The sequence below is a fragment of the Lissotriton vulgaris genome, chromosome 2_1, assembly GCF_964263255.1.
Source record: "Lissotriton vulgaris chromosome 2_1, aLisVul1.2, whole genome shotgun sequence".
NCBI classification, from domain to species: Eukaryota; Metazoa; Chordata; class Amphibia; order Caudata; family Salamandridae; genus Lissotriton; species Lissotriton vulgaris.
The window spans coordinates 1,673,347,601-1,673,359,543 of record NC_141687.1 but is presented as its reverse complement, the minus strand read 5'-3'; the positions used below and the strand labels follow the sequence as shown (position 1 = coordinate 1,673,359,543).

At 43.8% G+C, this 11,943-nt stretch overlaps 1 protein-coding gene across 1 annotated transcript in view; it reads right to left on the bottom strand.

Annotated features, from left to right (window-relative positions):
- Positions 1–8,509: 8,509 nt before the first annotated feature.
- Positions 8,510–11,943, bottom strand: part of CRYBG2 (crystallin beta-gamma domain containing 2) — a 467,695-nt gene continuing 464,261 nt past the window's right edge. Inside the window, exons 21-22 of the mRNA XM_086957632.1 lie at positions 9,712–9,871; positions 8,510–9,248 (exon numbers count right to left, since the gene is read on the bottom strand). Of these exons, the coding sequence (XP_086813758.1) occupies positions 9,160–9,248; positions 9,712–9,871 (249 nt within the window). The 3' untranslated portion in view covers positions 8,510–9,159. The remainder of the gene's footprint in view (positions 9,249–9,711; positions 9,872–11,943) is intronic.

Here is an 11,943-nt window from a genome sequence, read left to right as displayed (position 1 = left end):
TATTACAAAAATTCATTTATTAAAACCAAAATCAATAATATAAGACACAATAATATAAACCAATTATTTCTAAAAATTAAAAAATATATTTCGACATATATATTATACATTTTGTTTTTATCCAGGCACATATGACACTGTGCTAACTTTAAGAGAGACATTAAGATTAAGAGTCCTGAAGAAGGTGACGTAAAAAGCTCACCAAAACGCGTCAATGTTTTTTTTTATATTGTTAAATTCTAGGAATGTTTGAGCCTAATAATGAAAGGATTGATAGATTCCACCGTAACAGATTCAATCAAATTAACACATTTATGATGATTTTTTATGTGTCACTTGTTTTTGTCTCTCATGCATATTGAAATTCATTTGCTATATGCATAAGTCTGTCGAAATATATTTTTTAATTTTTAGAAATAATTGGTTTATATTATTGTGTCTTATATTATTGATTTTGGTTTTAATAAATGAATTTTTTTAATTCTCCCGCAAGATTCTGTTTGTGTTTATAATTGGTTTATGGGTTGTGAAACAATAGTGGATTAAATATACTTGCATGTCCTTTGTACGGTTGAATGTGATAAATTGACCCTTTATGGGTTGTAATCCAAGAGAAATCTTTGCTTATACGCTTACTGTATCTGGTACCCCATCTTTTGGATAGTGGGGCCACTACCGCTCCACTTTGAGTATTCAACTCTTAACCATCTTAAACCTAATACCTTTCAACCTGAGATACTAACATGTGGTAAAGGAATAAGCTATCATGTGTCATCCACCTGGCATCAAGAACAGGGCTGAACCATCCCACCGAAGTGAAAAACCTAGCGGTGAATGTGGAATCCAATCTTATTCTTACACCACAAGTAAAATTTTCAGCATTTGTTTGCTCAAAAACGTTCAAGTTACCATCACCCTAGAACTTGCCACCTTCACAATGACAATGGCAATAATTTTGTGTGCACCTATACCACAGAAGTTAGAAATAATTCAAGACAGAGCTGCCAGACAGCTTCTTAACCTACCAATGAGACTTCTGTCACACCAGAACTCACATCACACTATGAGTTACCGACCAAAAGTATTAAGCGATTTAGTGGCTGCCAACCCTGCAAATTGCCAAGTTACAACATCTATAACCACAAATCACTCATTTAATGTCTCAAATCCATTTTGCGAATTGGAAATGTTTTTACGAATTGCAAATTGGGTTTAGAAATTTGAACGGATTTTAAATTAGAAGAGGCATGTTTTGGGTATTCCTTCCAAACTGAGAATCAGTCATAATGTATGAATGGTTTGTGACCATACTTAGAGTCACAAACCATGGATCAGTTACTGACTTTGTAAACTTATACTAGTATTTTCATAATAAAGTATTTCTGTGCAGGACGTCCTGACATCAGGTCATGTGCTAACTTTCTAACTATATCTGACTTTTTTCAAGCCTCAGCTTCTTCCATAGGCTTAGGTGCATTACATTTCAACATCTATAGAACACAGGGGATGGGACTCCTTTGGATGACTTGAAGCATGGGCGAAAAATCCGTTCCGCTCGTGAATTTTTGTGGATTTTCGGTAAATTCGCAATCCGCGAACGCTCGCAAATTTACCGAAAATCCTCAAATTCGCACGCAGCGGATTTTTTTTCTTGGTGATACAATTTTGCCAAGTGCGGTGTAAGTTCGCAATTGCGAACATGTAGGCAGCAACAAACTCGCACTCGCGAAATTACAAAAATTGCAATTCTGCACAAGAAATCCACTAGCAAGCAGCATAGACCTTCTGAAAATGATGATTTTTATCAGAATAACTCCTCAAGTTGACATTTGCCTGCACTTTTTTGGATTTGAGGCCTTTTGACTTTCTTTGGATAACTTTTGGATTAGAAATCAACTTTCACAAGTAAGCTTGTTTGGGGCATTACAGTTGCTGTAATGCTGTTCTGCAGAAAAACGAGTTTTGCAAAAGTGAAAGAATTCAGCAGGTTCAAAAGTTCAAACTCATCATTAGTAACCATTCCCTGTGGTGCTTCCTGACTGGGGCCCCTCCAGAGTTCAGTTGCTAGTTGCAACAATTGTATGACCCTGCTCTGACCCTCACAGCAGGCTCATAGAATAGCTACAAGTAGGCCATAAAAGGTCCTGGAAAAAAAAATTGCACTGCAACAGAAAGCAAATTACAGATAAGGAAGCAGGTGCCAGACTGGAATTGTAAAACAGTGACACATTAATAAATCAACCCCAAATTAATTCATGTCAGTTGAAGCAGGGCTGGTGTGCTTGCTTTCCCCCCCCATAATCTACAGTGATGATGAACCAGAGGGTGGCATTGATGTACCAGAGGGTGGCATGGGTGAAACAGAGGGTGGCAGGGGTGAAACAGAGGGTGCTGGGAACCTGTGATGATGAACCAGACGTAGAAACAACAAAATCGCGACCGTTGCGAGCCGACATGTAAGTTCGCAATTGCAAACTGGTACAAAACCCTCGCGAACTGGCAGAAATCCTTGCGAACACACAAAAAAAAATCCGCAAATTCGCGAGAATTCGCGGATTTTGCGGATTGCGAGTTCGCAAATTTACAAAATTCGCGAACGCCAGATTCGCAAAATTCGCTCATGCTTAATGACTTGCTGTTTGGACATCATGCTGGCAGCCACAGGGGGAGTGGGTAATTGTCTAGGGCACCAGCGCCCACTCTCACTGAAGTTATCCCCAAAAAAGTTTCAAAGCAGGACTGGTTCTTTTCAGAAACTAAGAAGGGTTTTTTATTTTATTCTGTTTTGATCTTGCAGGCCATGATCCCTGTGACTGAATCCATTCCCAGGGGGTCTGAAATTGTTGTTTGTCTAATGAATATTATAAAGACAGGTTGTTCTGTGACTCCTGCGGTTCATCTATTTGTGAGCCGACCTACTAGTACATAGTTCAATTTGCTAAAAAGTCAATTTGTAAAAAGTCAATATGCAATTTGCGACTGCCACTTATGACGACATCTGGCAATATAGCCCTACACTGGCTAACAGTGAATACCGCCTCGTTCCCTGACGACTGGAAACACGCTGAGATCAACCCCCTCCTGAAGAAACCCTCTCCCTGCTTCCGTTCCCAGCGAAAGTCATTGAGAAAGCCATCAACAGCCAACTCGCCACATTCATCGAAGAGCACAACATCCTCGACTCCTCCCAATCTGGCTTCCGAAAAAAACACAGTACAGCAACTGCCCTCCTTGCCGCAACAGACGACATCCGTACCTTACTGGACAAAGGAGAAACAGCAGCCCTCATCTAGGCATGGGCGGAAAATCCGTTCCGCTCGCGGATTTTGCGGATTTTCGGGAAATCCGCAATCCGCGAGATTTGCGAATTTCCTGAAAAATCCGCAAATCCGCGAGCAGCGGATTTTGCTCGCACTGCTCGCACTGTTCGCGTGAGTTCGCGCCCCGCGAATAAGTGCGAAATTGCAGAAATACGATTTTAGCAAAACTGAAAGTAACTACTTACCAGGTTCAAAAGTTCAGGCTCATCATTAGTAGCCATTTCCTGTAGTGCTTCCTGAGGGGCCCCTCCAGAGTTCAGTTGCCAGTTGCAACTATTATGTGACCCTGCTCTGAACCTCAGAATAGTTACACATATGCCACAAAGGTCCTGAATTACAGCTAAGGGAGACAAGCAGGAGCCAGGCTGGAAGTTAAAATCCATTAATCAGCCCCTAATTCATTATTGTCAGTTGGGGCAGGGCAGGTGTTGTAACTAATTTTGCAACAATGAAAGCACTTAGCAAGTGCAAAAGATCACTAATCAGGGCGCACTAAGGAAGCAGGTGCCAGCTAAAAAAATATTCTGTGACACATTAATCAGCCCCAAATTAATTCAGGTCACTTGAGGCAGGGAAGGTGTGCTTTGCTTTGCCAAAAATAATGTACACTGGACAACCAGAGGGTGTGGTGATGAAACAGAGGGTGGCATGGGTGGGCCAGAGGGTGGCATGAGTAGTCAGAGAGTGGCAGTGGTGACAGAGAGTGGCAGTGATGAAGAAGAGTGTCCCAAACAGGTTGGACACGTAGAAACAACAAGTTCGCAAAACTTGCGACCCGACAGGTAAGTTCGCAAATTGCGAAATTGTAAAAACCCTCGCGAACTGGCAGAAACACGGGCGAACACAAAAAAAAAAAAAAATCCGCAAATTCGCGGGAATTCGCGGATTTTGCGGATTGCGAGTTTGCAAATCCGCAAATTCGCGGATTGCCAATCCGCAAAATCCGCTCATGCCTACCCTCATCCTCCTTGACCTCTCAGCGGCGTTCAACACAGTCTCTCACCGCACCCTAATACGCAGACTCCAAGACGCAGGAATCCAAGACAAGGCCCTCGACTGGATCTGCTCCTTCCTCTCCGGCAGAAAGCAGAAGGTCAGACTCCCCCCTTTCCTCTCAGACCCTACACCTATCACCTGCGGAGTGCCCCATGGGTCCTACCTCAGCCCAACGCTCTTCAAAGTCTACATGGCTCAGCTCGCCCCCATCTTCAGACCCTACGGACTCAACATTGTGTCATACGCAGACAACACCCAACTCATCCTCTCCCTATCCAACAAACCCAACACCACCAGACACAACTTTCGAGAAGGCATGGAAGCCATCGCCAAATGGATGAAAAACAGCTGCCTACAACTAAATACAAACAAAATGGAAGTACTCATCATGGGCCCAAACCCAGACGCCTGGAACAACACCTGGTGGCCCCCTGCCTTCGGATGCCAGCCCCCCCCCCCCCCCCCCCCCCCCACGGACCACGCACGCAACCTGGGAATCATCCTGGACTCAGAGCTCAAAATGGACCACAAGATCAACTTCATCTCGTCCTCCTGCTTCCACACCATCCGTCTCCTACGTAGGACCTTCAAATGGATCCACCTTGAACACAGAAAGAGCGTCACTCACGCCCTGGTCACTAGCAGGCTCGACTACGGCAACACACACTATCCCGGAATAAACAAAAACCTCACCCACAAGCTACAGAACATCCAAAACGCCGCCGCAAGACTGGTCCTCAACCTGCCAAGCCACTGCCACATCCTCCAGCACCTGCGCACACTCTACTGGCTCCCCATCGAAGCTAGAGTCACCTTCAAGATACTAACCCATGCTCACAAGGCCTTCCACAACACCGGAACAGCATACCTGACTCAAATTCCACGCACCCCAAAGGACCCTACGATCAGCCCAGCTCTCCTATGCCGTGGTCCCCCGCACCAGAAAGACCAGATCAGGAGGCCACTCCTTCTCCTTCCGCGAGGCCAGTGCCTGAAAATACCTTCTGCTCCACCTCAGACAGATAACATCACTCCCCATCTTCGCAAGAAACCTCGAAACCTAGCTCTTCGACAGACCCCCTTCTTGATGGACTGGAACCTGTGACCCCCCCCTAGCACCTTGAGACCCTTACGGGTGAGTAGTCATGCTTAACAAACACCTGATTTGATTTGATAGGTGATTCACCTTCAAAGAAATGTGGATTACCCATCAAATAATTTTTTTGATTGGCCAAATGTTCCTTCAACGGAAACTCTACAACTTTTGCCAAACTAGACATTTTAATGTCAGGCTGCTCCCCCTTTTGACAGTTCTACTTCTGAAAAATATGGAAACTGGCAGAAGATCCATCTGTCCAAATGATCAATAAGGCATCACGTAAGTGAATTGATGTACACTAAACCCGGTTTGAAGTATGTCATTCAACCTCATGCTCCTTACCAACATGCCCTATATAGGACATACTACATTCAGTAAACTTCTAGCCAACACTCTGAGAGAGCACCTATGAACCCAATGTAAATATGAGTGATTCACCACCTTCTCAGTGGTATTAAGTGCTCTACAGATGCTGCAATATAATACATGTAGGTCTATGAAAGAGGTTGAGGCTTGAAAAGAGGCGGACACAGTTAGCACATCTACTGACGTCAGGAGGTCATTCACCAAAATACTTTATGAAAATCCAGTTTTCAAAGAAAGCAGTATATCTTTAACCTATAAAGTACTTATGGGTGCAGAGTTGCTACTACTTGGAATTCACAAATATTCCCAGTAATACACCTGGAAAGATGCCCTAGACACAGGTCTGGAGACACACTAGTGGTAATGTCATGAGATGTTTCCATTGCTTCTATTCCACATGTGCATAAACCTAAATTTCGTAGATGTAAGCACTTTGAGACACACATTTGTTTTTGTTTTCCTCCAAGGGGAAGCATTTTTTACCCTAGAAGAAAGTTCTTTCTCTACACACCCACATTAGCATCCTGGAAGGGGACTGCACTTGGATATAGTAAATCTACAGCCATTTCCAGCAAAGAATTGGTTTCACAAGAGATTGAGAGCCATAACAAATATAAGTTTGTTGGCATTCCCAAACGTACAAAGGCTAATTACACTTTGTACTGCCCACTTCTCATCGCTTGCATGGGATTGACTACTACAAGGTTCCCCGCATTTGTGGCAGACTACACCCCAGTTGTAAAACCATTTATAATGCCCAGTAAACTTTTGTGAAATGCTGGCAGCCGTAACTGGGGGTGTTTGCAGCTGAAAATACAATGTAGAGTAGGCCATCTATCTCTTTTGTAGTCTCTTCACCTAATGAAGTGCTAGGCATTGTTTCAGTTAAAGTCTTTACTTTGTCACCTGATCCAACCTAAAATATCAGGTCTAATTATTCAGGCTCTACAACACTATCTTTTAGAAGGGCAGAGTGGTGGAATATCAGACTACTTACTGAGTAACATGCTACGATCAGGCATTTCTCAGCACAGGTTATGTATCGGTGCAAGACAATCCCTATTTTGATGTCAAGATGTCCTCACATGTGAAGCTAATGGAATGCCAATAGTGAAATTGGCCCTAGCATAAAACTTAGTTTGGGACTAACTAGCATAACTGACAATGAAAGTTGACTTATGAGGAACATAAATGGGGTCAAGGAGCCGGTTGTACAATGGTACATTGCATGCCTTTTACACGCATTTTTTTAGCGTTCATGTTTTTAAATAATAATAATAATAAACCATTTATTGAGCGCCTGGTTACACAGAAGACAGTGTGTCCCCGCGCTAATTGCTGCTAGGATTTCAAGAGGCAGATGTTAGTAGAGCCATTGGAGGGAAAAGTTACATAATGGGAAACAGGAATGTCTTAAATTTACCCCGGAATCTAGATTCCGAAGGTTCCATTCGAAGATGTAGCGGGAGTTCGTTCCACTGTTTGGAGGCTAAATACCTGAATGAGCGTCCACCCATCCTGGCCCTCTTGACTCGAGGAATTTTGAACAACATTGTGCCGGAGGATCTTAAATTCCGGATAGGACGATGTATACTAAGGAGATTCTTTAGATAATCTGGGCCTTTACCTTGTGCGATACGATGTGCAAAACAGAGGACTTTAAATTTTTACTGTGAAAATGCATTTAAAACCCATGCTAATACCACACATTGTTTTTATATTTCAAAAACAGTGTATATGAGGGGGGAGACCTACCTTAAATGCGTTGTATTGGCATGTGTTTTAAATGCATATACACAGTAAAAATAGCAGAGCAACAAAAATGCGTTGTAAAGGCTTAACAAGGTAAAAACTTTGTTGGAAAGGTTGTTTCCCATCCAGGCTTTCCTTTTCATTAGATGTTGAGCTCAACAGTAAGGCAGCACTCAAAATGTATTTTCAGCTGTTAGATAAGAAAAGCGTCTCTTCTATCCACTCAATGTTAGAGTGTAAATCTGGAAAGGTGGAATCGTCTTTTTAGAAGTCAAAGAAAGTCCTCCATGTTAAAAAGAAAGCCCACTTCCTATGGAACTTTAGCTTACACTTTTGTGTATATCTAAATCCGTCACGCCAACTCCAATGAGATAGTGTTGCCTGAGGATAGATGTTCCCACCTCAACCTTCTCTTTCTCTTCCAATATGTTGTGTACTTTCATATCTAGACACAGGACTGCCTATCCCACTGTATCATCTCATCCATATACAGTACCAAAACAGGACACCAAAGAGATACCTATGCTCGTACTCACCGTCAGTGTCTTGAGAATTTTCGATGTCAATCTGCTACAGTTGTAAGAGATGGTTCATTACTGAGATATAACCCAGCATCGAGATAAATGAAAAGTTTAGTCAGATAATGATTAGGATAATATTTTGCCTATAGATAATTTAAAGGGAATAGGCCAAGACAGCACCATGATTGCCTGACATTCAAAATTGGGCATTATGAAAAAGACCTGAAAATAGAAACCTTGAATGGTTAATCCAACAAAATGTTCTTCAGCTTCTCTTATGTTACGTTTACCATTTTTTCAGAGATTTCTGCTTTCAAAGTAATCTGGAGTAATTGCTTCCACTAAAGGTACATTTGCCATCAATGTGAGACACCCCGGGCTAGAGCTGTGTGCGTATCGAATACCCACAGCATAAACCAGAGCATTGCATCAGAATATGGGACTGAGACCAGGAATTAAAAAATAGATCTTATATTACAGACAGTTTTTGTCAAACATGCAATACATACAATGGACAGGTGTCCTGAAAGCCCAGAAGGGCGAAGTCATAGAGTCGGGGAAGCATCCCACAAGATGTCCTAGTGACAAAGTCACATGAACTAATACAAGGTGGTGGGGTTCATCACACTGTTCACCCACATCCATGCCTGATAGCCTCCAATGAGACTCCAACAGGATCCAAGGCAGAATCTTTGTAATGCTTTGGAAATAGAGAGGTATCTGAGCATATAGAGTCAATAGCATAACAGTATGTAATCATTTGCAACTTTAGGGCAGCCACCAGAAACTGCAGGGCAGTAGTGCGAGCGCTTCATTGACTTTCTGCAGCATGGCTTGTCCATTCCAACAGTCTTTCGGTCCCTTCCCATGAGGCACAGCTGAGACAGGTCCTTGGGATAGCGTCAGCACAAAGCCATGTGAAGATGGTTGCCGCGTTTGGGAGGCGTGTCATCTAGACAGTCTTGTGCCCTCTGGGCTTCTGTTATATGATATGGCGAGTTTAGCTGAAAGACGACTTCTGGAAGAATCGACTCCTAGCGCCTGCTTCCAAGAAGAGGAAGAGTCCCCTCTCTCTATCCTTCAATGGAACAGTCGAGCCACTTCTTCATAGCACTTCGATGGTCCACAGTTGTGTTGGTCTCTCTTCGGCCGCGTCCCAGAGGACCGCATTGTCCCGGTCGTAAACCTGCCCCCCTGGGAAAGAAAAAAAACTCATTCAGCTAGCAGAGATGGCAGTTTTACCCCCTTACCCTATTTAGAAATAACGATGACAATCCTATTACTACTACTCATGATAATTGACACCAATAACGATTAATAGGAATTAAACTAACATTAACGGATAATGATATCATGTGGAATGACTCTACTGTAAAAAATAATATTATTAAATATAACAAATAAAAATCTTAATTATAACAATAACTGATACTAATATCAAACTCCTCAGCCTTCAAGTGCTTGAGCCGTTGCACCTGCTCTGTAAGAGCCCGAAAGGTGTCGTAGCAGGCACTGCCCACGCGACAGAGAAGTGGCATCCCTTCCCCCCTGCCAAGGCAGTTCCAGCCTTCCTCATTGTTTTTTAACTCAAGAGATCAACAATTGAAAAGGCATTCTCAGCCTGTCACAGCATCTCTCACACACCCGGCCAGATTACCTTTTACATCCAGGATCATGCCATCGAACATCTGGTTGCAGATGTGCCCGTTGGAATCAATTCTCCAGGTCTGGTACGGAATGCGATTCTGGGACCACAGCACCACTTTAGCTCCATTTTGAGCAGAACCGATCAACTGCAGGCTCATATCTGGGGCCACCTGAAACAACAGGAAAAAGGCAACAATCAGATACGATGTTTCAAGAGTGCGCTTGCATAAACATCTGAAGGTTTTTGGCGGAGATATTATTGCTGTTTGCAAAGTCTGCATGAAGTTGCACACAAACAAGCCCACTGGGGGAACTGAAATAACAGGCAAAAACTAAGACAAATAAGTGAGAGCACGAAAGAGGGTACAAAGAAGGCATAGACTGGGAGTGGAGGCGTTGCCCAATAAATGTATAATATGCATAGGAAATGACATCAGTAGTCAAAGTTGGGAAAAGTTTACTGCAAAATGTGATAGCGGTGCACAAGTAAGAATAGAGCCTGGACAAGAAGTGTACACACATGAACAACATCCCAGGTGGGAAGTGATGACAGGTTACAGGAATAGAATAGAAAAAGTGATTGTGACGTACAATGGAGGAAGAAGCATAAACAGGAAGTGATGGATGGGTAGGGACCTAGAGAGGAAGTGATAGTGGGAAGAAAGTAAAAGCAGTGTAAACCCTGGTGAAAAAGGTGAGCAGGAACGAAGTGATGGCGCATCTAAAAACAGAGGCAGCACACAATTGTTGTTTCCAGTTAAGAGGATGCACGTCCTTGGGAGCAGAGGTGACAGGTTCCTTCCTCACTTTGGGAGGGTTCTTGGAAGTACTTATGAAAGGCTGCTTCGTCTCTGTTGGAGGGCTCAGGGAGTACAGTTGCAAGGCACCTTCCATTCTGTGGAAGGGCTCCTGGGGTACTGATGCAAGGTTCCTTGCTCTGTGTGGAAGCAGTGACTGGAGTGCCATTGAAAGGCTACTTCCTCCCTGTGGTGGGGCTCGTGAGAGAAGCGATGCAAGGCGGCATCCTCTCTGTGGAGGTTCTCTTGGAAGTACAGATGTAAGATGGCTTCCTCTCTCTGCACGGGCTCTTGGGTGCATATCCAAAACTGCTTCCTGTCTGCTGAACATCTCATGTGAGTACTGATGCATGGCTCCTTCCTCTTTCAGTATGGGCTCTTGGGAGTGCAGATGCAAGACTGCTTTCTCTCTGGGGAGGTTCTCTTGGAAGTACAGATGCAAGGCGGCTTCCTCTCTCTGCATGGGCTCTTGGGTGCAGATCCTAGACTGCTTCCGCTCTGTGGAAGATCTCAAGCAAGTTCTGATGCATAGCTCCTTCCTCTTTCCGTATGGGCTTTTGGCAGTACAGATCCAAGACGGCTTCCTCTCTGTAGAAGGGGCTCAAGAGAGGACTGATGCATGGCTACCTTCCTCTATGTGGAGGATCTCTTGGAAGTACAGATGCAAGGTGAGTTATTTTGTCTGCATAGGCTCTTGTGTGCAGATCCAAGCCCCCTTCCTCTCTGTGGAATTGCAGATACAAAGGTGCTGCAAGGCTTCTTCCTCTCTGAGGAGGTTCTCTTGGAAGTGCAGATGCAAGGTTCCTTCCTCTCTCCTCTGGAAAGGTTCTTTGAAGTACAGGTCCACAACTCATTCCTCCTCAGGAGGGTTCCTGGCAGTTAATATTTGGGAGGGCCCTTGGGATTTACAAGGTTCCTTCCTCTGTGTGGAAGTGTTCCTGGGTACCAACACAAAGCTCTTTCCTCTCTGTAAAAGGGATCTTGGGAGTACAGTTGCAAGGCAGAAAGGGCTCTTGAGATCTCTGAGGGATCTGCTGCTACCAGAAGTCCAGTGAGTTGTTCATCAGCAAACTGTAATCAGAACAAACTGGGGTATGAAGCCACGGGTGAGGTGAGGGGTGCTGAGAAAACAAAAGCTCTGTTAAGTATGCTTGACTGCAAGTGTGGTGCTTATACGTGTGTGCACAAGCCTGTAGTGATCTTTTGACACCACTGATCTCCTTTGAAACAAATGTGACCCAGTGCACTGTATTTCAGCCTAGGCCCCCACTGACATTAGCCAAGCCTTTGTGTGGCACAAAGAGTACAATGATAGGTGACCGTCAGTCTAAAGTAGTGTTTGCCAAATTGTTGGTCACTACACACTGGTGGGTCACGAGCCGATATTCGGTGGGGCATAAGGTGGTCCTTTAAATTCTATATTTAGCTTGTCACATGTGAGTTGC